The sequence below is a fragment of the Leptinotarsa decemlineata genome, unplaced genomic scaffold (genome assembly GCF_025532065.1).
Source record: "Leptinotarsa decemlineata unplaced genomic scaffold, Ldec_3_MD MMD2_tig00026336_RagTag_RagTag, whole genome shotgun sequence".
NCBI lineage: Eukaryota > Metazoa > Arthropoda > Insecta > Coleoptera > Chrysomelidae > Leptinotarsa > Leptinotarsa decemlineata.
In genome coordinates this window covers 12,456,984-12,484,974 of record NW_027412692.1, presented here as the reverse complement: position 1 = coordinate 12,484,974, position 27,991 = coordinate 12,456,984, and the positions used below count along the sequence as shown (strand labels likewise).

Genomic DNA, 27,991 nt, shown 5'->3' with positions numbered 1-27,991 from the left:
GAAAAATCAGTTGAAGAGTAAATACATAGTATCCGTTATGTTTAACACTTCGACACGTGTTTCAATCACAAAGTGATCATCTTCGACAGAAATATTAAACAGTTTAACAATCTGATAGAATAAAAATAGTTTCAGAAAAATAAGTTGAAGAGTAAATACATAGCATCATTTAATTCATTTTTAACATTCAAAATTGAAGTTGATTACAAGGGTCAGTTAATGTTTTCTTTAACAATAGTTTTCACTTCTTTTGCTATTCCTATGAATATGCATATGAATATTTTTCGATAAATGCAAATGAATGAATTCCTCTCACTCTGTATTTCATTTGAATGTATCAACAATATTATCAGTCACAAATATTATTCACCGCCGAGATGAATAAATGATAATGAAGAAATATTTCAATTCTATTCCAAAAAAACGTCATCAATCGGAACAGCCTCCAAAAACTTGTTAGTCAGCTGTCTAAATACCTCTTGATATCCAAGCTCAATGCCAACTTTGATATCGTCGATAATCACACTCCAGTTTTCGTTCATGACCTTATGGACAGTTTTGGAAAGTTCTTCGTTACCATTGAACAGATTTTTGAAGTCAAAATGAGCATAAGAGGTGTTCACCTTTATCGTGTATGAGGGCACAGTGAAATATTTTTTGTTGTCTTTGGTTACCTCTTCAAAGGTGATGGTGTGATTGATTCTCCAGTTTTCTGAAATCCAATGTACATTGATGGAATTAACTTAGTGACATGTGATATCTAAAGTGGAAACCGATTAGCGAAAATATATATTCCCGAGTTAGATTAGAATAGTTGTTTTTAGTTGTGAATGTATGGGTTGGTTTATGGTAAACTAGCGATAGGCTCCGGCTCCGCACGGCTACAATGCTGATACTAAATATAAATTCACCCACTGGAAATTCAAGGGCATGGCGAAACAGTGATGGGAAGCTAACTTGATGAAGAGAAGAGAATTGAAACTTTCTTTGTTTTTTACCACTTTAACTTGTAACTAACGTTACTGCGTTTCGTCCTATATGGACATTTTCAAACATATACATTAAACTCGTTAGCTACAAATGAAAGTGGTGGAAAACATAGAACGTTTCAATTCTTTTTTCTTCAAAATGATCTCCAACCACGTAGTTACGGTTACATCCATCAATTTATTGAAAGGTAAGTTTATTTTACGCGCCTTCTTCTCCCGCGGCTGGCGCTTCTTGATGTACATCTACAACATAAAATGAACTTGAATACGAAATTTCATCCTCCGGAAATATAGCGGTACGGAAAGACAGTGATGAAAAGGTGATTTTCATGTATAAATGCACCCCTTTCATCCCCAGTTGGAATATTGAAAAATCCTCTCTCACTGCACACCTACAATGGAAAACAGTGATGAAAAGCGATTTTCTTATGTAAACGCGCCCCTTTCATCCTCAGTGGGGGCGCCCCAGTTGAAATATTCAAAAATCCTTCCTCATTGTTTAATTTTTTAATCATTTCTGTAAATTACATCACTTGAGCTACATAAGATTTACCGCAATCTTCTTTGTTTCGAACACGCTTCATTTCAGATATATTTTCTGATTACCGGACTGAAATTGCATTCAGATAAATATTTACATCCACTCGACATTTTTTCATAAAACCCCAATTGAATGATCGATATTTTCATTATTATTATCATTATCATTATTATCAATAGTATCATAATTATTACTGTTGTTGTTTCTAGTATCACCAATATCAAATAACTTTTTCAAGCAAAGTTTCGACTTCCATTGTCTCATATAATATAAATAGATTTGAAATTACAGTTGTTTTTATATTACAATAAATAATGAAATTTGGAACAATCATGAAATACAAATCAATTTAAAGAACTGAGATTATAAAAAAAAAGAAAGAAGAAAAAAAATCACATCAAAGGTACTTCTTCGTTCCCTCCTGTTCATAAAAGAGGACATATGTCTTATCGCTCATAAGTGATTTTGGCGAAATTTGGAACACGTGTGAATCATTGTATTCATGCCACGTGCCACTATATGGGTGTTTGCAATATGCTGTGTAATTTGAAATCCCTGAAAAAATCTGTGAAAACAAATTAAAAAGATTAGCTGAATGGGAAACATCTGTATATCGAAAACTCACTCACACGGGACAGTATCTGAACCAGGAATCCAATCACCATCAATCGACTAAGAGAGGAGTCATCGAGACTCTACTAGACCGTGCTTTCGGGCTGTGTAATACAAAGGAAGGTCTCGAAAAGGAACTAGGCATCATCAAAAATGACCTTCAACGGAATGGTTACTCCAGAGTGATGATAGAACAGGTTTTAGCTAGAAGACAGAAAGAGCTCCACAAGAAAGAGAAGCCGCTACAACCAGTACTTATACTTCCCTACATCAGAGGATTGCCAGGAAGGATATGAAGGATTGGCTCCAAATATAACATCAGAACGTGCTTCAGATCTGGAAACACTATCCGTAGCAGCCTCACGAAAGCTAGGCCACCAAACGCGGACTGCGATTCCAAGAATTGCATTTACCGGATACCCTGTGAGTGCGGAAAATCCTATATTGGTGAAACTAATAGGCCATTGAAAGTTCGCATTGCTGAGCACAAGAAACACACACAGCGAGGAGAAACCAGCAAATACGGAATAGCAGAGCATGTTTGGCCTCATCAACGTAACATCAAGTGGGCTCAAGCTGAAATAATCCACAAGGAGGAACACTGGTTCAGGAGAAAATTCAAAGAAGCCGCATATATGTTGTCCAACAACGCATTCAGTCAAGCTAGCGTAGAGATACGCAACATATGGAAACTTCTAATCAATCGGAACACGACCAACTCCCGCTAAAACCAATGAAGCGGATAGAAGGAAGAAGGGATAAGTGAAAGCACACGAATGACCTATAAATAGTCAGATCTCGGAGGAATAAGCCCAATTACCACCCGAAGATGATTGTGGATACTAACAATCGAAACGTCGTGAGGTAACTTGTTTTGGAATATTTTAATTTTTCAATTTTCATTTTCTTGTTAATAAATTTTAATTTTCATTTCGTGTTAATAGTTCAAATTTATTTATTATTTTGTCTGAGCTTGTATGTTATTTCATTATAATTTCAGTTTTTTGCTTAATATAATTGTTATCACTATTATTTTTTTAGCTAATCTTTTCAATTCGTTTTTACAGATTTTGACGTATTCTTAAAACACTTTATTGTTTGATTTTCACTAGACAGTTTTACCAAAGCGCAACACGTGTTTCGTCATACAATGACTTCCTCGGGCGTGTCTTAATAACAGTTATTATTCTAAAAACACTTCATTGTGTGATTTTCTCTAGACAGTTTTACAAAAACGCAACACGTGTTTCGCCATACAATGGCTTTCTCGGGGTTATTAAGACACATCCGAGCAAGCCATTGTATGGCGAAACACGTGTTGCATTTTTGTAATAATGTCTAGTGAAAATCACACAATAAAGTGTTTTTAGAATACGTTAGTTATGTATTTTCATCAAGTATCGGCCGATTCCATCATATATTTACAGAGTTTTTCAGGGTTTTTAAATCGATTTATATCATATTAGACAATAGAAGTCCCAACTAATAAAATAAACCATGAAACATTGTCAACCACTTTTTTTGAAGGTGATTGACAATGTTTCATGATGAATTTCACTGGTTCGGACTTCCATTGTCTACTATATAAAATGATTTGAAATCCCTGAAACAACTAAAAAAGGAAGAATTGAAAATGAATAGCTGAAAATAAAAATTATATTGAGCAAAATAAACCTGAAATGAAATAATGGTGAAATAAACTACAAGTAAAAATATAACAATTAAAGAAATAAAAATAAAGGAATGAAAAAAGAAAATAATAAAAAGCGTAGAGATTCCAAGTCACGTTAGTTCACTGAAGTCACGTTAGTTCACTGAAGTCACGTTAGTGATTTGGAATCTCAACGCTTTTTTATTCTTTTTTCATTCCTTTATTTTTTATTTTTCATTTATTATTTCATTTCAGGTTTATTTTGCCTAATATAATTGTTATTTTCAGCTGTTCATTTTTAATTATTCTTTTTTAGTTGTTTCAGGGATTTCAAATCATTTTATATAGTAGACAATAGAAGTCCGAACCAGTGAAATTGTCAACCATGTTCAAACAAACACGGTAATTTTTACCACCCTGTATTGAAGTAACGGAGATTACGGTGAAATGTGGCATCACAAGTATCACTTAACCTCGAACCAAATTTTGGTACCGTAGTATTCCTTAACTCAAAGATATCAGCGTTTTTAGAGGTCATGATTTTCGTAGAAATAAATTGAAATTAATTCATATTTCAGGAACGGTAATATATAGGTATAGAAAAAAATGAATTAAAGTTGTCCGGTAATTGTTGTTAATTGAAAATATATATATATATATATACAGGGCGTTCTATTTGAAAAATCAAAGTTGCTACTACTTTCTAATGGAAGTGGCAAAACCGCATTTTCGAAAATATTTTAGTTGTCTGTTGAATGTTCAAATATGCTTTGCGTTGGATTTTCAAAGTGATCCGGTGTCTGGTTTACCAGAAACGTCATGTGCCATCCACCGTGAATCAGCCTGTATATTTATTGAGTTTTATGAAACTCTTCCATTATAACGATAATTCATCATCATTATCAACTGGATCCTAGTGGAATACTCATCAAAAATAATCTGAGTGGGAAAGTGTCAATTTTTTTTATTATATACACACATCGGAATATGATATATGAATATGAATAGGGATATTTTTATAACATACTAAATATCATGAAAATAAATGCATGATGTCATTTAATTTCGATTAAATTGGTACACTCGACCACCCTGTAGATTTCTATGGGTTGAACAAAGCCTGCAAAAACGGTAACTAATCTTTTATCAAGTTTTTTACAAACTGTAGGTTTCCGGCTAAAATTAATAATCTGAAAGTGTCGAGTTTGTATATTCTATGCAGTTCTTGCTCAGCAATTAAACTGGAAATATTGTGCATTAACATGGAACGCCATCACTTACCATTGGCTGAGATGAATAGAGCTGTAGGGCTTCTTCAAGGTGGCATGCGACAAAATGCTGTAGCTCTTCGTTTGGGGGTCTCCCAAAGTGTTATCATTCGATTGTGGCGGCGTTTCCGTGAAACTGGCAGTCCAGCCGAACAACATCCAGGGCGAGGACGCGCTACAACTGCAGTTCAAGACCGATTTTTTGTCTTAACCGCAAGAAGACAACCGACAATCACAGCACCTGAGTTGGTTAACGTGTTGCAGCAGTCGCACCAGGTAACCATTGGTCGTGATACTGTCAGAAATCGACTGCATGATGCAGATCTCCACAACAGAAGGCCACTTAGATGTCCACCTTTGTCGAGAGGCAATCGCGGTAGAAGATTAGAATGGTGTCAAGAACATCAAAACTGGGATGCAAATGATTGGGCCACTGTTTTGTTTACAGACGAATCCAGATTTGGATTTCATCCAGATTCTCGTCGAGTAAGACTGTGGAGACGACCTGGAAATAATGAACGTTTGAGAAACGTCCAGGAAGTCCACACATACAGAGGTAGTACAGTAATGCTATGGGGCGAAATCATGATCGGCGGCAGAACCGATCTCGTTTTTCCAAATCGCTCCCTCACAGCTCGACAGTACCTCGACACCATTCTTCTACCTATCGTCCGTCCGTTTGCTGGTGCTGTTGGTGAAAACTTCCACCTAATGCACGATAATGCTCGTCCACATGTCGCGCGTCTAGTGACTGACTGGCTCACCAACGAAGGAGTTGATGTATTGCCATGGCCAGCACAATCACCGGACCTGAATCCCATCGAGCATGTGTGGGACATGCTTCAACGAAGAATTACTCCGCATATGTGGAACATTCACACAACGTTTCAATGCACGATAGATGTAGGGCCGTAATAAACTAGCGTGGAGGCCATACTTTGTACTGATTCCAATTTTTTTTGTATTATGATTATTTTTCGGGGTGCCAAAGAAGAGCCATATTTTTTTTTAGTTTTGCTTATATGCGCACTCAGTATTTTTGACCATTTAATAAATTTCGTTGTAAGTTACATTCGTTTAATAATCACCCGTCAACTTTTTTTTTCCCTAAAGCGATCTAAAAAAAAAATATTGCCATTTTTTAAAAATATCCCTAGACTTTTCCGATGTGTGTATTTTCTGACTGTGTATACATACCTAATGTTACATTTGATGCTCCTTTTCCGTAAACAGGAATTACCAAAATTTTCCCGTTGAAGTCATAATCAGCTTCTTGTATGACTTCCGGATGTATTGAATTGAACTTCAAAACTTTTTTTGAGGCATCATAACTGAAAAAAAGGTTACTTTTAGGAAAATCATAGGCAGATCGATTTATATTATTCTGTAAATACTGTACAAGATAAATAAGTTTTTGGCATTCTACTACTCCATCTTAATACAAATAAATGTGGGAATCTTTTAAAGACAGAAAGGAAGCAATCAGTGTTACGATCTTCGTTCAGGTTTGAAGACAATCGTGGTATGGAACTGCATCCTGTTGGTTCACCGATGACTAAAGTCTATCCAAATCCAAGATAGAGTAAAACAAAACATAACCGAAGCATGATGTTGACGTGATCGCCCAGTGTCAGATGGAAAGGGCAGCGTTCATTGGTGAATTCGCCTTCTTGGTACGAGTTCGGTACCAGCACAGGGTTGTAATCAGTCGTTTGTGTGGCGTGCGTTATAGTATATCGTTTAAAATTGTTTTCCAAGATGTCCAGTACAGACACTGCTGATGACACTGTGAGCTATCTCAGAGTCCAGCCAGGAAACGATCCAAAAAAAGACATTTGAGTGTTGAGATGAAAGAAATGATTTTAAATGTGTTCAAGAAAGATATGGAAGACATTGAGACATCGACTGTCGACGAAGTCGTATCGAAAGTTTCAGATAAAATTGAAGTGTGTTGCGCTTCGATTTACAATGTTTTACGGGAATACAAATAAAATCATACATTTTCCAAACCGAATACAAATCAGAATCGTCAAACCATTATAAAATCAATAAATAGATGATGCTGATAAACATGCAATCAGGAGGAAAGTGCATGAGTACTTACTTCTTCAGAAATGAAATACCTACGATAGACAAAGTACTCACAGAAATAAATGAAGATGTTTTATCGCCATGTTTTAAGTGGTCAACATTCCATAAAGTATTGAAACATTTGAATTTTGTATGGAAAAAACGAGGGCGCAATAGTTTATTATTGGATAGAGAGGAAATTGTGTTATGGAGGAGAGAGTATTTGACCAAAATTAAATATTATAGGGAACAACAGAGAACAATTCATTATATGGATGAAACCTGGGTTAATGCTTGCCATACTACTCCTAAAGTATGGGTCGATGAAACTGTGACCTCATCTAGGAGGGCCTTTCTAGATGGACTATCCACCGGATTAACAAATCCATCAGGTAAACTTATATTTATATTAAGACCTGCCTCAATCTCAATATATAAAAAGTAACCCACATATTTGTTTTATTTACTTACATACCTCTCCATAATTACAGGTAAAGGAAAACGGCTTATTATTTGTCACATCGGCAATGAGAATGGGTTTGTTGCTGAAGGGCTGTGATGTTTCGAGTCGAAGAAAACTGAAGATTATCACGAAGGAATGAACGGTGAATCTTTCGATTAGTGGTTTTCCAAAGTTCAACCCCATCTGGAGGATAATGCTGTGATTGTAATGGACAATGCACCTTATCATTCGCGACGGTTAACGAAAAGATTCCGACAACGTCTTCAAAGATGGTTGAAATCCAAAATTGGCTGCGATCAAAGAATATTAGCTTTGAAGAATCAATGCTAAGAGTACAGCTACTAAAAATTGTCAAGGAGCGGAAGCTTGAATACCAAAAATATATAGTCGATGAGATATTGTCCTTCGCCTGCCTCCATACCACTGCGAACTCAATCCTATCGAGTTAATATGGGCGGATATGAAGGATTCTGTAGCTCAGCATAACACCGCGTTCAAATTTGCAGATGTCAAAGTACTTTTTGATGAGGTTTTGGAAAGAGTCACAGCGGAGAAATGGGAGAAGTGTGTTCGGCATGTGATATCGGAAGTCGAGACAAAGATGTGGAAGCTTGATAACATAATAGAGGCACAAATCGAGCCACTGATAATTCAAATTGGTGAGGATGACACTACTGATGAAGAGACAAATTCATCCAGTTGAATAATTTCGATCAATATTCCTTTTGATTTTACATAAAATAAAAATTATCAATAAAGAAATAATTACGTCTCTTTTAATATAATGCATGAGTGCGCTGTGAAAAATCCAATTAAAATCTTTTTATATTACACATATTATCTGCATTTTTCCCGTTAAACTGTAAAACTTGTACATTTCACTCGTTTTTATAAAAAAGTTTTCCTAAGTATGATATAGCACTTGCGATCAACAAGATGTTGGTTCTGAATACGACCCTGGCCAATTCTTGGGATTTTCAATATCACGTGCGTAGGGCATGTCAATGTTCACATTCCCTCTATCTTGGATTTGAATTTGCTTTAGTGATTTCTGATTCGTAAGCTGTATTTATGTTGACACAGGTAGCCCGCCTTTCAAGTTGGTGCGTTGTTATTGGCCGAAGTGCCATTACCTGTTACATCGCGTTGCACTGCTGCCACCTCAGCATCTTTCAGTATGGGATTCCAAATCCGGTTAAGCGCTATCGCCCCCTCTATTCTGTTAGATTTTTCTGTATGTTTATGGATTTCTATGGCTTTCCCTAGAAGCCGACTGTGGTATCCATGATCGGGTGCAAGTAGTTTCACATTTTCAAACAGTATCGTATAATCTCCCTCACTTAACATGACTTCAAATTTAATTTTATGACTTTTCAGCAAATCATAAAACTCGGTCATTTAAAATTATCCAACACGAACCGCCAATTCTTCAATCCACGTGGAGTAGTTGGTAGCGGCGTTACTTCTCTGTATTGGTTTTTTTAGCCTTTGAGATGCCGACAGCTTTAAGTATTCACAATACAGGTTACTTCTGCTATACCAAAGTTTTGGTCACATTGAGATATACTAAAAACAGAGTAATCGTCATTCCTGAAGAAGTACTTCCTTTTGATGTCTATGTTTTATACCGAAAATACGTAGATTTGAGGCCTTCAAATTTTGAATATCAGCGATTCTTCATTAGAAACAACATGTGAAACAAGTTATGGGCATTCATAATATTAGAGCTGTTCCAAAGAAAATGGCAGTATTCTTGAAATTGAAAAATCCTCAGCTCTACACACAGCACTCGTTCTCGTTACACAGATTCTCGGCTACTATGCATGTAGAAAAATGTGGCGATCTACCATTGGTAAAAGAACTTAAAGGTTGGAACTCTTCTGCGGTGGCGGAGTCGTATATTGAAAACTCAGTTTCAAAGAGAATGAAGATAACGAGACAACTATTTCATAGTTATGAGGCCACACTGATAACAAGTTCAAATACTGGTGCTATAGATGGTGAGTCTCTCATCGATGGGATAGATAGTATCAATATAATTATTGTTATTGTAGGCAGAATGAAGTTTTGAAAAAAATATTTGAACTTGTGATTTCTTGACGACCTCCGGCCGTTAAAAAAAATCAAAATAACAGTATGGGATTACGGAAAGATTATAATCCTTGTTTGAATGCATAACTAACTGAATTCCTCATCGTCTCAAGGATAAATATCACTGGTAAATTGTTGAAATATGGGTTAACTGGTAGCCTCACAAGTCAGGTTATAAGTTTCTTTCGATAATTGGTTTTTTATTTTATGCTGATTATATTTTTAATTGATTGACATTATTATTTCAATCAGTCGACGTCCATTACCATCATAACCTTGGAATTCATAATTATGCAATCTATTATCGTGATTTGACTTCGTGACTTAAAAAAACTATTTTATCTCTGATAGATTTTCAGTTTTAAGGACGTTAGTGGAATAATATACTGTATTAGTTTGAAAATGTCCTTATAGGACGAAACTGTAGTTACATCAATTACAAATACAAGTGGTAAAAAAAGCAGAAAGTTTTATTTCTCATTTTTCATGAAAACTATTTTGTTGATTATTTGTCTCAACCATAGTAAGATCATTCATGGTGGAAAAATATGTTATGGAAACAAAAATATAAATCTGAGATCGATCTATTGTCAGAGAAGCTTCAAGGTATAGTTGGTGTCATACGAATGATACTCAACTGTATGGCTTCAAATAAGAGGATATCCTTTTCTTGTGATTGATTCGGCCGTTACTTGATGAAGATCCATAGGATATCCGTCTGTCCTGAAGGACGGTGACAGAGTACAGGTTTGCTATCAGAGAGAAATCCAAAATAGACAGATCTGCAATGGATTACTCCAAAACAGAACGATGAAGGGGCTACGACAAGGGTCTGCAACAGCAGGAAACACCATCTGGATGCCGGAGAGTCGTGCACTTACCTTGGGCTACAACAAAGCCACTCCCAAGAAGTACACCCACCATGGCAAGTATTATCACAAACTCCTACAAAATGTGTCTTCAAATGTGTCAACAGAGAATAAAGTTGCAACTACAGATACGCTTCCGTCCCAATCTTGCTCTACTCTTCTGAGTAGGGAAGTGAGCTCAGGGGGATCTGAGTCTACTTAACGTGAATAACCAAAAAACTAAGAAGTTCGTATCTTGAATCAATCGTGTCCAATACCTTTATAACAGGATTATTCTAGTTGGTGACTATTTAGTCATCGGGGGGCTAGAATTATTTTCTCTGCATAATCAGTGACCAGGAATTCAGTAATTAGAGCGATTCTACTCGACGCAACTAGCAAACGGATCGATGAACATGGTTTTACTCTCAACACTGAACACTCAACTAGGTGTCCAGAACTATGTCACCCAGTTGTTATCCCTTTAGAAAAACGCCCACATTAGGAGTCTTTCGCAATTGGAAAAATTGCATCCAGAATGAACAATGAACCCCAAGTATGGAAGTCATATAGAGAGTAAATATCTTTTTCCGTTGATTATTCTTGAGTGATGTTTCTGTTTAATTTCATCATAATTCAGATAATTTTTCGCAGTGCTACAGAAAATATTTTGGAGTGTCAAAAAAATTAAAAATCAAATCTTCATCTCGCGAAAACCAATTGAACTAAAATATAATACAAAATATAATCAACGATATGAGGCAGCCTGGTTTGAAATTCTACTTACTGCGAATCTTCAACTTTGAGTTTGGAGAATCCGTGGAGCTTTATATCTTTATATTTTTGGACCAAATTCACTGCACTGGAACCTTCACCTATTTCCAAAGTTTCTATTCTCAAAGGATCAATTGGGAGTAGATGAAGAGATGGTATGCCTTGAATCAGAATAAAATCAATGAAACATATTCCGATGTGATGTTTTAAAACACGGAAAGTATTATGAATTTCGGAAACCTTAGACAAATCAGTTTTGAAAATACAAAGATACATCAGAAATTTTGTTCGAAACACAGTTCTCGTTAAATAACTAACAATCAGATATTTGCAAGTTTGTTCACTGGTGAGATAAAGCCACCAAATGGCTTGAGAGACCTGAATATTTTTATTGTTAGCATCATCATCATGGATTGTAATCTTAGCCAGTTGATTATTATATTTTTGATGGGCAATTTGCATCTCCAACTCTTGCAGAGAATACGTTGACTTTTGGAATGTGCCTTCTTTCAACCTATATGATCCTCATCGGCATGTTTTACGGATAAATTAATGATTTCAGATAGTGACATAATCTAGTTTTTGACCCGACAAGGTGAATAATACTTTGTAACTTGTTATTCATCACCAAAATAAAAATTGAATTTATTGAATATGCAAATTGTGGTGATGACAGTAAAAAAAAGCAGCTCTTGAGCAATACTACCTTGATGAGGGAGTTTCTACTGTTCATCATACCTATAGGAGGTTATTTTTCCAATATTTGAATTTCCTGCAGAACCCCTTTAAAAAAGCAACTGTCGCGAATTCCATTTCCTAGACTTAGACCCAACATGCTTGGAGAACGACTGTAGATCCCATCACTTCACTCGTAATCAGTATATAAAATTCCAAACGCCCTTTTTTGAAAGTTCATCCAATATAGATTTTGATTAATATTCACAATACAAAGCAATTATAACACAATAGAAAAAATTAGCAATTCTTATTACTGATGTATTCCTTTCTGCAAGCGTGACTCACACAGAGACAAAAAGCACAAATAAGTGCAAATTCACAACTGAGAAGTCGGAAAATGGGGAATCGATATAATATAAGAAGAATAATAAGAAAAGTCTCATAGACTGGCACTAGTTCAAGTTATGGATCTTCTATCCTCAACAAGAACAATCTTGATTGAAAAATGATGGAAGCGCCACCTGTAACATCGATGAACAACTCCCTAAATGGCTCGGGGAGTTATTAACATTGCCTACCCAGGACACGAGGCTAATGACCTATAAAGTCGATGCCGATGACAACAAGAAAAAAAATTGAACCCATGAGTATTGAAGATGGACGAGGATCCCAAAGACTGTTCATTGATATTGATTGCTGATTGAGACAGCTCTCTCTCCATTTGCAAGGATATCATATTCTCAATGAATTGGACCAATTGATCTTCCAGGAATTTTCAGTTGACCTTCATTCTATTCATTTTTATGCGAGCAGTTGGAAATAAATCTTCGTATGCCAAAATTCTGATGATTTTTTCGTATACAGAGAATCGCTCAGATACCAAGAAAAATATTGTCGAGAACATTTTACTGAAGAAGTAATACATATTTTTTTGTTCTTATTGACCATATCTTTCTCGACAATATTATTTTGTGGGAGGGTCCTACATGGCTTAAAACATTAGCCATGTAGGACCCTCTCCATTCAATTGAATGTTCTGGAGGAAAATCGGCTGGATAACCGTTACCTGGAAGATGAAATCATGATTTCTTCTTAGTGACTTTTCGTATTTGTTCTACCCGGGTCCATATGAAAAGTTTCCAATGATCTTCTCTTTGAATCCAAGCCAAAACAGTGGTCGAATCAGTCCACCAAAAAACTAGTACATCCGATGACATCTTTTCAGTTACTGTCTTCGATAATCTTGCTCCAATCGTAGCTGCCAATAATTCTAGATGAAATATGGTCATTGATTCAATAGGAGAAACTTGATATTTTCCTTGAACCAACTGTACTGGGTTCCAATCTTGAAAAAATTGCTGTTGCGTAAGAATAATGACTTCCTTTACAAAATACATGTAAACTCCAACGTCTGTCAGACGCGACCAAACATCTAGGAAGATAAGGAATATCTTCCACCCCAGTCAAAAAACTAGTAATAATTTGAGAGAAGATAATACTGGGCCAGAAAATCCTATAGGATCAAATAGCCTTTGAGCAAGGGAAAAATAACTCTCTTGGTTATCAAATCTATTCAATACCAGAGTGTCCAAAATTCTATTCCAGTTAAGTCCCTAAACTGGACATGATTCAGTTGCTAATTCAGGTTATTAAAACTGTGTGCTCCCCCCCTTGTAGCTCAAATTTGGCATCCTCGAAAAAAATAGAGAACTAATCAAAGAAGATTTTCATATCTTCTTCGCTTTCTGAGCTAATCACCCAGTTATCGACATAAAAACTCTGACGATATTCAGAAAGAGTAGAATAGAGCCTAAACCGTTTGGACTATATTCCTTCTATCTTCATTCATACTATTTGTTCTCCTAGTGACGTGACAACCATATCTCAGTATTATATTCTTTTATCTAATCCCAATGCATTTTGGAATACTGATTTTTTCAAAATGCTTTCCTCTATGTAAGGTAGCATATTGCTTCCATTCTCATGTATGCATGAGATCAGAAGAAATGCAAAGTTTACCGATGAACGCCGTCGAACTCCGAACGAAATTCGTCCTCTGAAAAGAATAAGCCTGAAAGTGAAGGCGATTACATATTCCTCTACGATCGACAGGCTTGTTCTTTTCAGGACAGTTCATTAGTTCAGCCTAGCACCACTGATGAGTCCAAACAGCGCTATCTGCTGTTGGGTCACAAGTTCTTCTAGTTGCCAAGATGTGAAAGCTGTAGTGAAACGCAGAGGATAAATCTCTTTTGGCGATCGATGTCGAAGCTTGGAGCAACTCATCTCGTTGGGGAGCCTCGTTTGACTTTGATATTTGATGATTGAGTCTCTTGTCAATCCCATTGATGGCGTTTTCGTAGGTGGAGATGTCATCGCCTCACAATGTTGTTTCTACTCACCTGAACCACCAATCAGTTGAATTGCGACTTCAATTGCGGTGTCCAAACAGCTATCCAAGTCAGGATCATTCAAGTGACACCTCTTGAACTTTTCAGCTGTGAAAAAAAAAATTCTCTATATAACAATCAATAGAATTTAAATAATTTGAATAGGTATGTACATATGTATATAGCGTGACTCAAGGTCGAGGGTAGGTTAGACGTTTCTGGAAAACGCGAAGCATGATTTTTCTGAAAATTCCACCTCTCACATTTCCTCACCTGTTCTATCGATCTAAAATATTTTCAGTATTACGGCGTTGCCACTTCTATCAAAAAGTCCTAGCAATTATATTTTTTCAAATGGAACACCCCGTATATTAATACATTTTTGGAATCGCTCTGGTATTTTAATACTTTTTTGTCGATGATGTCTTATACCTATCTCTATCTGTTTATCGAGATGAAAAATAAATTGTGCTAAATATGGTCTAAAACATAGCCTTAATTGAAATTAAGTACATCAGTACTCTCAATTCATGGAAAGTTGATATTTTGATGATGGTTTGGACAAACTCGAAGTATTCAGATAACAACAACAAATCGACGTCATATCATACAGGGCGTGCTAAAATTACTATTATTTCCATTGTGCATAAAAGTAGTCGAAAGTTCATTTTTTCAAATGAAACCCCCTGTATATTACTCGATAAATTGAAAGATGGTGAAAATGTTTCGAGATGATATACATGTCCCTATACCTAAATCGTCAAGTTTTCTGAATGAAGCCGTTTTTGTGGAAAAATAGTTATTCACGTTTTACATTTCATTTTGTGAGTGGGGATTATTGCAAAACGAGCGTCAGCAAGTGGAGCAAACTCACGAGCAAAATAAAATGACTTTTAACAAATGTATCATACAAATTTTTTTGTATAACATTACTGCTGATATAGAGTCCATGGGATTTGAACACACGATCTTTGGATTACAAGGCATATGTTACAAAACCTTTCACTTCAAATGAGGACAATATTGTTAACGTTTTGGCATATTTTTATGCATATACAGAAGCTTCCATTCGCAGTGCTGAAAAAGATTTAGGTGTATCACATGCTTCAGTACAACGAATTTTGAAAAATCACGGAATGCATCCGTATAAATTTGCCAAAGTTCACGCTCTAAAAGCAGAAGACTTCGAACGTAGAATGCATTTTTGTGAATCCCTTTTGATTCATACACAGGAAGATCGGGAATTTTTGTCAAAAATAATTTGGAGCGACGAATCAAAATTTACGAGGGATGGTATTTTCAATAGAAGGAATAAACATTTTTGGGCTGATCATAATCCTCATGTTACAAAAGAAATGGGTTTTCAAGAAAAATTTGACCTGAATGTTTTCTGTATTCTGAAGAACAATAAAATTGGCTTTTTTATTTATGAAGACACACTGAATGCAGAGACATATCTCCAAATATTAAGGACGACCGTAACCGATTTTCTTGAAAATTTGCCTTTAGAGGAATATAGGAATTCGTGGTTTCAACTGGACGGAGCGCCAGCTCATTCCACCCAGGAAGTTTCCAGGAAACTTGACGAACTCTCCGACGATCGTTGGTTTAGGCGTTTAGGGCCGTGGGATTGGTCACCGAAATCACCCGATCTCACGCCACTTGACTTTTTTTTATGAGGTGTTTTGAAAGAAAGGGTATACAGTACTCCAGTGCCTACCAAAGAAGAATTGCGAAGGCAAATAGTGCGGAGTATTGAAGATTTGGATCCCCAGGAAATTGAAAAAGCAACCACAAGTCACGTACAAAAAAACATTTTAAAGTGTTCAAAATGTAATGGACAACATTTTCAGCATTTATTGTGAAAATGTGATATTTTGTTTACAATTTTGTTATTTTGAATCATCCTATTCTGTTATTGTCTGTACTTTCACATGTTTTAGCCCACAAAATCTCACTTTTTACCTAAAAATTACTGATTTTTGGTACAGTTGTTCCCTGGAAACTTTGAGTCATAGTTAAGGAAATTATTTTGTAACCTCACAAACTTCCTCTCGTTCATTGTTGTTAATTCAGGATACATTTGGTTGAATTTTTTACACGTTCTGACAATGATTTGATCACTTTGTTCATGTGTATAATAAATAATTTCATAAGAATTTCGTTTGAATAATCGATATTTGGATTCATTTTGGAAGATGATTCGAAACACCATCGATAATTCTTTGTAAATTACTTATAAAAGTAACCGAACTGCTATAAGCTTGATAATTCCACTGCTACCTAAATCCAAATTCTAAAAAAAATAATGTTTCTAGAAGAAGCGACTTTATTGAGAAAACTTGACGATTTAGGTATAGGGACATGATACATCATCTTGAAGCATTTTTCACCATCTTTCAATCTACTTAGTGATATACAGGGGGTTTCATTCGAAAAAATGAACTTTTGACTACTTTTATGCACAATGGAAATAATAGTAATTTTAGCACGCCCTGTATGATATGGAGTCGATTTCTTGGTGTTATTTGAATATTTCAAGTTTGTCCAAACTATCATCAAAATATCAACTTTTCATGAATTGAGAGTACTGATGTACTTAATTTCAATTAAGGCTATGTTTTGGACCATATTTAGTACAATTTATTTTTTATCCCGAAAACAGATAGAGTAAGGTATAGGACATTATCAACAAAAAATTATTAAAATATCAGAGCGATTCCAAAAATGTATTAATATACGGGGTGTTCCATTAAAAAAAATAAAGTTGCTAGAACTTTTTGATGGAAGTGGCAACGCCGCAATACTGAAAATATTTTAGATCGATAGAACAGATAAGGAAATGTGAGAGGTGGAATTTTCAGAAAAATCATGCTTTGCGTTTTCCGGAAACGTCTAACCTACCATCGACCGTGAGTCACGCTGTATATTTATGTACGTATATATGTTCCTGACGTGGAAATCAAAGTACAATCGTCAGAAAATGAATATTAATCAAATTATATACTTTTCTTAATTGTATAGTTTATGCTAATCATTAAATAATGAAACAACAACTAAAATTAATTGGCGCTTCGGGGCGACTTCATTGATTCCAGTAGCACATTTGCTTTTTCAGCTGCAGGAAAACCCGGAAAAACCTGCAGCACCACATCATCTGAAGATCTTGATCTGCCAATGTCCTCTCGCTCATGAAACAAAATGTAGGGTGTCTTCAGAGGCTCCAATAAATTCAATACATCGCCAGAACACTTCGTGACACGACTTTCGTCAAACCAGTCGTAACCAGTATGTTTCGTCTTTGACCAAGGCGTAATAATGACCAAATTCAACGTCAGAACCACAATGAACAATGACTGCATGAATATTATGATAGTGGTCTGCTAGATTCATCTATTTCGAACCTTTGGTGCTCCGTTAGAGGTTGAGTCATGTTTCAAGATCATCAGTGTTATTATCAGATTGACTGGTGCCCCAGCTATACTTGTTTTCTTATGATAATCAGTTAGATTAGCGCATGTTTGGCAATACAGTTGATCATTACTCGATAAAAGTTCCACTTTGAGATGATCTAACAATAAGCTTTGCACGGAATGGTTATTAGTCATATTAGAACACGGTAGTTGAAATTCCCGAAAGTCTACGTTTTTGCTACCTCTTGAACATGTACTATAAAGTGAACAAGTGAGGATTTTTCCAGCAAAAGATCCATAAACACAAGACCTGATAGACTGTACGGAATCATTCAATCCAGAGTGGTCAGGGTACTAATTCTGACTGTAAATGCTTCATTTTGGTGAACAGTAAATATTTTCGATGAAGTGAAGTTTGACTGTCAATGAGAATTTTGTTAGCGAATCAATAAATGGCGTTTCAAAGCTATATCGATTCAAAGAATGAATTGAAATAAAAACTACTATTTGCAAAAGCCAATACATGAAAAACTATTTAGGTTAGGAATAGGGAACCCCAAAATGAAATGAAAGATAATTTTATTTTTTATTGTTCAGATCAAAATAATACAGGATATTCTATTTGAAACAACAAAGTTACCTTTATCCGAATTTATAAAAAAGTGACAATGATTTTTGAACATTCTGTATAATATTGATATTGGGGATCTATTGAAATCAATAGGTCAGATTTCGATTTCTATACATTTCGAAGTAATTTAGTTCCCAATCGTACCCTGCATTTTCATAAAAAAAAGGTTAACTCGACAACGGTTATAGTTAGGTACGATTAAAAATAAATTATCCTTCTTTGTGGATTATGAAACAAAATATCTGAGAATATAAAACGATAATCAATACCTAGGTTAATTCAAAAACGTTCTCATATTTTCTGTTTGAATCTAAACCATTTCTATATATATAATCAGAATGATACTCACGAAATTTATATCCATATCCCAAAGAAAAAAGTAATATCAACACTTTGCACAAAACAATATTCATTATGATTATATTGAGATTCTTCAGAAACAAGCTTTGAGATCCTCGCCGAAAATAAATAATTTAAAATGTGTTAATGTTCGTTTACTTATACTATAATTTATTGAATTGCTTTTATCCCCTCTTGTTGACATTTTGTTAGTTGAAGGTTAAACAAATTGGTTTGGATCATTAGTGAACCTTCTGGCAATCGCTGCAAATCATTTCCGTGTTTCAACTGCTACTATAACACTAAAAAAACGATGATCATTTCAAATACAGAATCCGGCTTTCCTTATTCAACAAAATGAACTTCAATTGTATACGGAGTAATTGAGCAGAAACATACGTTGAAAATAAAATACCACTTTTGGAGTTTGAAATATATTTTATTTTTCGTCAAAAACTATTATTCTAGTCCTAGATTCTGAACAGAGGATCCTAGAAAACTTCGAAAAGGAATTCCAAGAATGTATAGTTATAAACTGTATAAACTGCATTTATTTGTGAAAATGTCCTTTCAGAATGGTATTCCCATTCGGCATTTTGTGAGCAGGCCATATTCGAGAGCAACGTTGTGCCATTCTTCTTAGTGGAGTGCCTGGAGCATTCAAAACCGTAAAACCTCGGATTAGAGTTATAGTGAATGAATTAATATGATCGATGTGGGATATTGTTTTTAAACTATAGATTGCAATGTTTACCCAAAATTTTTCTGTGCACTCCATTTTTTCATTGTTTAAACAAATTATTATAAAAAATTATTGTTGAAGGTCGACTCTTTCAGTTGTATTGCCAATTGCATATGCAGGAAATTTTCTGTGAAGATTCCTGCACTGACGCCTGTCGGGTATAATTCAACGCCCTTCGTGGTATTAGCCAGAGGAATAGTTGTTTTCTGATAGTCGTCAGTCCATTAAACCTACTGTGTAGGTATATCGAGACTGGCTTGAACGTTTGAAGTTCATTTGCTTTATTTTTTGAAAAATCCAAACATACTTTTTACTGAAAGGGAAAAGTTCAAATTAACATTGATGAATCCCCAAATGCCTAAATTATATTCACTCATAAAACTGCACAAACAGAGATATCCAATTGGACCAGTGGTTTCCTTTGTCACTGCACCATCAGTGACATTATCAAAATTCAGTCTACGGAATTCATATGACTTAACTAATGAAATAGAGAACATACCTCTACCAAATAACGCAAAATTACTATCCTTTGATGTGCAGAATCTATTTCCTAGCATACCGCCTGATGATACTATTACTTTAGTAATAGAATTATTAGATAAAAATAGAGTGAACCCAGTCATAAAACGAGAAATAACTGACCTTCTGTCGTTATGCCTCAAACAAAATTATTTTCAATTCAACAACAATATTTATTCCTCCTCAAAAGGTTTAATTATGAGAAATCCTTTAGGCCCCTTACTTGCAGAAATTTTCATGGATAATCTAGAGAAGTCGATCTTTAAACATCCTTTGATTAGGAATTTTTTGTATTGGCATAGATATGTGGATGACGTTTTGGTATGGAACAACAAACATGATTTTTCAATTTATCGCAAACCGTCCTATACGGATATTACTATACATTACGATTCTACCCATCCTTATCAACTCAAAGTAGCAGCTTATAATAGCATGATTCACAGATTAGTCAATGTCCCTCTTTCAATAGATAATTTCATTAAAGAACTTAATATCATCAAGCAAATTGCGGTTAACAATGAGTTTAAAGCCGAATTTATTAACAAAATACTTGCCAAGAAAGTCTACGTTATAGCGATTCGAGACGTTGTTCCTATTGATAAGGTAGATAATCAAAATTATTGAGCTTTAACGTATCTTGGACAACCAATGGAAAAAGTGACTTCATTTTTTAGAAAATGAGATATTAAAATTTCATATAGAACAAGTAATGCGTTGGGAATGTTAGTTGAAAATAATAAAGATAAGACATCCAAATTCGAGAAATCAGGAGTATATAAATTAAATTGTGGAACGTGCCCTAGCCCTAAGGTATATATTGGCCAAACTGGCAGAACATTTAGTAATCGAATCCAGGGGAGTCACACGAGCTATTATCTAAACACGGCCCATATATGCTATCACAGAAGTTCATGTGTGAGAGAACAATTGAATCACATAGTTCTTTCTTTATGCTTTGATTTGGAAATTTTCTCTGGGGGTAGATCATTTTCAAATTAGCATAGCCAATTCTCAACTTTGATGTGACATGCTCCGTGAATTTGAGTTTGTCAATTATCAAACTCATTAGCTATACTAATGTTCAAAGATGCCTGCAATTCTTCTCTGATTCTATCATTACAAAAAAGTAGAGCCATGGATTTTTTTGGATTGATTTTCAATAAATGTTCATTTGATATTTCAAAAAGTTTTTGCAGATCATAGTTGAGGGAATTTTCTGATGCTGCAGTATCTGATGGGTTAAAGGAAAAGTATAGCTGCGTGTCGTCTGCGTATAGATGATACTTGCAAAAAGTTAATGACTTTACGAACTGTGCAGTATAAATCGCATAAAATAATGGACCCAAAATACTTCCTTGAGGTACACCAGTGGTGACAGCAATCGCCGTCGATGTCTCATTTTTATACACTACTCGCTGTAATCTGTTCGTTAGGAATGACTTTATCAAATCGCAAGCTCGCACAGAAAAGCCGATATGATTTAGAATTGTAAATAGAATTCTATGATTCGACATATTGAACGCTTTTGTGTAGTCCAGGAGTACCAGGATCGTTGCCTTACTTTCGTCCATTCCCCTCAGAACATCATCTAACACATCAGTCAATGCAGAGGTACAGCTGTAACCTGGCCGAAAACCTGATTGTTTCGCTGGTAAATAATTTATCGAGTTGATAAATGGTACTATCACTTACTGAACGTAAGTGTGAAAACTCTGATGGTGAACTTATTTTCGGCAGAGGATTGACGAGAACTCCCTTCCATAACTGTGGAAAATAGGAGTTTTTTATACAAAAGTTAATTATACAGTGTGTCAATTTGAAAACTTCCCACCCTCAATATCTCCCTTCCAGTACATAATATGAAAAAATGGTCAGACAGGTCAACTTTATTTGCAAGGGGGACACTCTGAATGAATATTTTCAACCCTCGGGGTTCAACCCCCTAGGAGGGGTGGATGTTACCCTCAGAATTTCAAATGGAAAGGGGGGTCAAGTGGCACATCATTTTGAAAGGCATTCAATTCGCTTGCCGACGGTGCCCTCATTTATTATTTTCCGATCAGCAGTATCCGAAAATGTAGTTCTAAACTAATAGAAGTAATTAGAATTGGCCTATACTAAAATGCCTGGTTATCAAGTTAGTATGCAAAGAAATACAATTTATTGACTCTCTTATAAGTAAAACTTGTGATGACGGGTCAGCTTTTCAACTTTCCATCAGGGGTAAAATTAGACAAGCCTCAAAAAATTTACATTAATTAGTTATCTGATTTCGGTGACTTTCATTTGGGTTTATTATCGGATTTAAAACTCTTATCCCTTTTTTGTTACTTCTGCTATAAAAAGTATCGTTTTTTGAGCAAAAAAGGTGTTCATCGCATTCAAGCCATTTGGTAGTACTATCATTTCAGTTTCATTTGTTGAGCTGATCAGCGATACCTTAGAAAGTGTATAAATTGTAAGAATGGTTTACACTATCCAAGACCGAATTGAAATAATTTTTATTTATGGAGAGGTGGGCAAGTGCGCACGAAGGGCGGCATCTCTTTTTAATGAAAGAAATCCAAATCTTAATATAAGTCACCGGTATGTGCTTGATTTGGTGACAAAGTTTTCCGAAACTGGTTCGGTGAAGAATAAAAAAAGGAATAACCCCAGAGTACTGAATGAGGATGCTCAAATTGAGGTGTTGGGAACATTTGTTTCCTGAATGGCAATGTTAATAGGCAAAATTGTCGCTATTGGAGTGACGAAAACCCTCACAATTTTCGAGAAGGACATACACAACACCCACAAAAAGTTAATGTTTGGGCTGGTATTCTTGGAAATGCCATTATCGGACCTTTATTTTTTGAAGAAAACTTGAATGGTGATCTGTACCTAGATATGCTTCAAGCACCTATCGATCCACTTATAACTCACGAGCTCGAAACTCAAATTGATGCACACGGTAATTTACTGTTGCAGGAAGATTTGTTACATTTCCAACAGGACGGTGCGCCACCTCATTATTTTCGCCCCGTCCGACAATGGTTGAACGAGCGATTCCGGGAGAGATGGATTGGCAGAAGGGGATCAATTGAGTGGCCACCGAGATCACCGGATTTGACTCCATTAGATTTTTTTCTTTGGGGATATCTCAAATCTGTCGTTTATAAAACACAGCCCACTGATATGGATGACCTCAAAGGACGAATTACAGCAGCATGCCGGTCAATTAGTGGTGAAGTTTTCCAAAATGTTCGAGAGGAGTTCGAAAACAGACTGTATTACTGTTTAGAGCAGAATGGACAACATTTTGAACATATTATCAGATAAAGCGTAACAAGATGGTTGAAATTTGTTTTTTGCAATTTAGTATTTTTTGTTTGCACTCGATGCGTATTTCGTTAACTAAGTAGTTCTACATTCCTCTCACATCCACGAATTCGAATATTACTCAAGGGTTGGAACGATGCTACCTAGTACGATGCTCACCTTTTCCAATAGTCCATTACAATCATTTGTTTTGAATACCAACCTGAATACCAAACATCTAGTGCGGGCGAGTTTTAATCATTTATTCTTATTCACTTCTAATCACCGTTCGTTTGGAACGTTATTGTTCAAAAACTGCTCATCAAAAACTAATGAAAAAGGTATCATTGGCAAGAGAATTGAATGCCCTTCAAAATGATGTGCCACTTGACCCCCCTTTCCATTTGAAATTCTGAGGGTAACATCCACCCCTCCTAGGGGGTTGAACCCCGAGGGTTGAAAATATTCATTCAGAGTGTCCCCCTTGCAAATAAAGTTGACCTGTCTGACCATTTTTTCATATTATGTACTGGAAGGGAGATATTGAGGGTGGGAAGTTTTCAAATTGACACACTGTATACGTTATATGTGGCACAATAAAGGGGCAATATAATATTAGAGTAATATTAAGGTTATCATACCCAAATGCTTTAGACTTTAGACACAAATTGAAGAACCTAACCGAAGACCTATCGAAATCCTAAAAGATGCATCATCTAAGAGGGTACCCAAAGAAGCCACGGGAAGAGCATTCAGCCAGACACCAGATTCTTTGGAAATAACAGCTTTGAGTCTAGACATTTGAATATCGGAACGTTCAGCTGACTCAAGAAGTTGATCATGAACCAAATTGATCATTGGATAATCCCAGGCTTTCTGACACTTTTTATTTTTGGGAAGGGTTTTTCGTTTGAGATAACCATTTATTTTCACCATTCAAGTAATACGCATCAGAAATTTCAGACAAAGATTTGGAAAGAATGGAGTTTATCAAATGACGAGAACTGTTATAAGAGGAAAGAAATTCTAGCAGTGAGAGGGATGAGGCTAATTGAATACCTAAACCACCAGAGTTAACTGGGAGAGTAGCTTGACTCCAAGTGATACCTTCGAATTTATTATTGGTAATTTTTTGTAAAGATTGGCGTAAGGTGGAATTGAATTCTTGTAACTCCTTTTGACATATCCAAGTTGGACTGCATCTCAAGGTATATAATAATTTGGGGATTGTCAAACAGTATTTCAATAGGAAATGTGCTATATGGGAAGGTAGACTATTGAGACGAGATGACAGTAGAATTAGAGAATCTGTTTTGTGTGTGAGGCAACGTGATAAAGACTCTACAGAGAGAGGAGCTCCCAGTAAAGACCAGTGTGTTTTAGGGACAATTTTAATTTGTGGAGAAATTATTGTGAAAGGATTAGTAAGCATCTGAAAAGGGGCAAAATTTTCACATTTTTCGATATTTAATTCAAGTCCAACATCATTAGAGAGATGAATTATTTTTTGAAATTCTTGAAGAACAGAATCTATATTTCCACCAAGTGAACCATCGTCTAGGTACCAGCAATTAAAATTGGTGTTGATAGACTTTGTCAGTTCATTCAAAGTGAAGCAGAAAAGAGCAGGACCTAGAGGATCGCCTTGTTGAACCCCTCTCTGAGATAAGATAGTATTTTTTCCAAAGTTGAAAAATGTTGAATTTCGATAACATTGGTTGATAACAGGGAAAAGGTGAGGAATAATTTAGTGGGTTTTTCGTAAAATTATATTTCTGTGAATCATGTTGAAGGCGTTTTTATAATCTAGTTCAACAAAAATAAAATTTGAGAAGATGGATTGGGATGCTGATTTAAAAAGAGACGTGCAGCATGTGCAACTGCTTCTCATCCCCCTGGAATTCCAAAACCAAATTGAAAAGGACGAAATAAATTTCCTAAAAAACCAGAAACATCAATACAAGATAATTTCGCTACAATGCGACGAAAAATGGTACCAATAGCAATGGGACGAATGCCACCATCTTTTTTTTCAATGCTGTCAAAGAGGCAACATGCAAAATAGGACGAATATCGGGATTCTAAATTCTAAAAAAACAAATTCTTCATTCACCTCCACGAATGTAAAAAAATGTGGTAATTTTTCAGCAGTATATTCATCTAGTAAACTAGTGCTTGGCTGGCGGGAGTTTTAACATGAGTCAACAAAGTACCGATTGAGTGCCTCAATGTCCTGTAGTTTTTCTGGTAATGAAGCATTGTTTTTCTTTTTAATGTTTAGTTTTTTCAGTTCTTGCCATTTTTGTTTTTGATTGAGTTTTTTGAATTTATAGTTCAGATACGCTTTTTTTTCGGCCCTTACAGCAGCAGTGACAAACTTTCTCATAGTTTTGTAATGTTCCCTATGTTCCACCATTTCTGGTAACCGATAACGATTGATTGATTCATTCCTTAATTTTTGCATTCTGCGTATATTATCCATGGACTATATGGTTTTCTTTTGTTTTTTACGTATCGAACAGGTGCATGATGGTTGAAAAGTTGCAGTAAGTTATCTGTTAAAAAAATTATTTTCTGTTCTGTTTTCAATCGAGTACAAAATGTCCCATGCTATGTTTTCGAGGTCCCTCTGAAAACAGAGCATATCTATGTTACCTAGAGACCTAAAACTGAATGAATAATTATGACAGGCTTTCAGTTCTACATTCATGGAACAGTAAACGAGCATGTAATCAGATATATCAAGATCCCGAACGCCAGAATCAGAAACATCTTGAGAATTGGTGAAAATCAAATCAATCAATGTTGAAGAATTGCCAGCTATTCTAGTGGGTTGGTTGATAATTTGTAATAAACCAAATGTGTCTTCTAGATTCTTAAGAGTAACCACATAGTTATCATTATTCATGAACATATTGACATTGAAGTCACCTAATATTATAATGTCATCGGTTTCACTGAATAATTCAGTTAAAGTGTCTTCGAAGTGATTTATAAATTGTGCAAAGTTCGAATTGGGAGGGCGATATATATTTCCTATGATAATTTTTCTATTTGGAATTGTAGTTTCAATCCATATCTCTTCCAAAAAGTCTTTGGAATCCTGATACAATATGTTACATTTCAAATGATTTTTAATATAAATTTTAGAATAAAATCATATATTTAACAAAGAGTTCGAAATTTTCCACATAGAAAATAAAGGTTTGAAACTGAATCATTTGGAAGCAATGGAAATTAATAAACTTAAAAATTCAAACATTCTAATGAATGACCAACTAGATCTGAATGGATCACTCTTATTGAACTTGTTTTCTTAAAATCCGAAAAAGAATTAATATTGATGTAGATGTGAGGTAATATGCTTTAGGTAATCATAATTCAACAGGTACCTTAGGTAGAGCTCCAGTAATTTTTTGGAGGTAGTCTCAATTTTGATTAGCTGTAGTATATAAATATAAATGTAAGAAAAATTTCAAGTATTCATACACTTGAGTAAGCTACTGTGCTAGAGAAACATGTTGTGATTATATTTTTCAAATAAAGTTTGTGGAAATCAAATCATGAGGTGTAGTTTTTGAAAAAATCTATGATGACTTCTCAACAATATCTTTTCCGAAAAAAGTTATTTCAACCTGAGGTATAGTAAAAGTATGTGGTAAAATAGTAGCATATTCATTTGTCCCATTATTATTTACAATGGCAAAGTTATCAATTTTGCAATTTTGTAGATGAAACAGTATGTTTCGTAGTTTTGAACTTATTGATGTTACATTTTATCGATTATTTCAATCTATCATCATTTGGACATCACGTTACTTCAGCCTAATTTCTATTCAAAGTTCTGTTTTTATAGTAATTGGAGGTACTTTGTTGAAATTATGTTTTATAGCTATTCAGACAGAGGATAAGACTATTTGATGATTTGTAAACAAACTTCAAAATGAATTATGAATCCATTCAAACAAAGGATGGTAATGGTAACCTTTCTTTGAGTTTCGATATCAAAATTAGTTTCCTATAATTTGATTTGACTTTTTGTGATATTTTTTGTAATATTCTGAAAATTAACCTTCAAGAAATTCTTGTTTGTGATGTATAAATAACAGCGTTGTCATAAATATATATATAAAAATTCGAACATTTCTAGTATTTTTTTATGAATTGAATAAAAGGAGGACACAGAAATAATTGTATTGAATTCAATTAGTCTGTTATTATGGAGTATCTTCAAACAGGGGCTTCCAAACTTTGACAATTGATAACGGCCATCTTGTTGAAGCTAACAAAACAAAAAATTTGAAAAAATTGATGGAAAATCTTTATTGAAATCGATAGAACGATCAATATAATTTGATGTTTGAAGATGATTTCATGTAAATGTTGTCCGCGGCTCCGCTTTAGATGGCCCATGCGCAAGGTCCAATTTTGGCACACTCTCTCTAACATAACGACCGGTATTTCACGTATAAATGCTCCAATATTGGCTTCCAGAACGTGAGTCGTTGCTGGTTTATCCCTGTAGACATGAGCCTCAACATGACCCCACAAGAAATAATCAAAAGGCGTTAAATCACACGATCTAGGCGGCCAATTGACGGACCCCAAACGTGAGATAAACTGTTCACCGAAGGCGGCTCTTAATTGGACCATTGTTTCGCGTGCCATG

The 27,991-nt window shown here is 35.2% G+C and overlaps 2 protein-coding genes across 2 annotated transcripts in view; one reads left to right on the top strand and one right to left on the bottom strand.

Moving 5' to 3' along the window:
• Rh50 (Rhesus blood group-associated glycoprotein Rh50) overlaps nt 1-27,991 on the top strand; it is a 111,230-nt gene that overhangs the window by 45,861 nt on the left and 37,378 nt on the right. The window lies entirely within an intron of this gene.
• On the bottom strand, nt 153-18,925 carry LOC111518033 (circadian clock-controlled protein daywake). Its single transcript, XM_074183176.1, has 5 exons — nt 18,769-18,925; nt 14,388-14,483; nt 11,321-11,468; nt 6,259-6,392; nt 153-712 (listed from the first exon to the last, which is right to left on the bottom strand). The coding sequence occupies exons 1-5, from the start codon at nt 18,830-18,832 to the stop codon at nt 411-413; spliced, it is 744 nt and encodes a 247-aa protein (XP_074039277.1). The 5' UTR covers nt 18,833-18,925; the 3' UTR covers nt 153-410.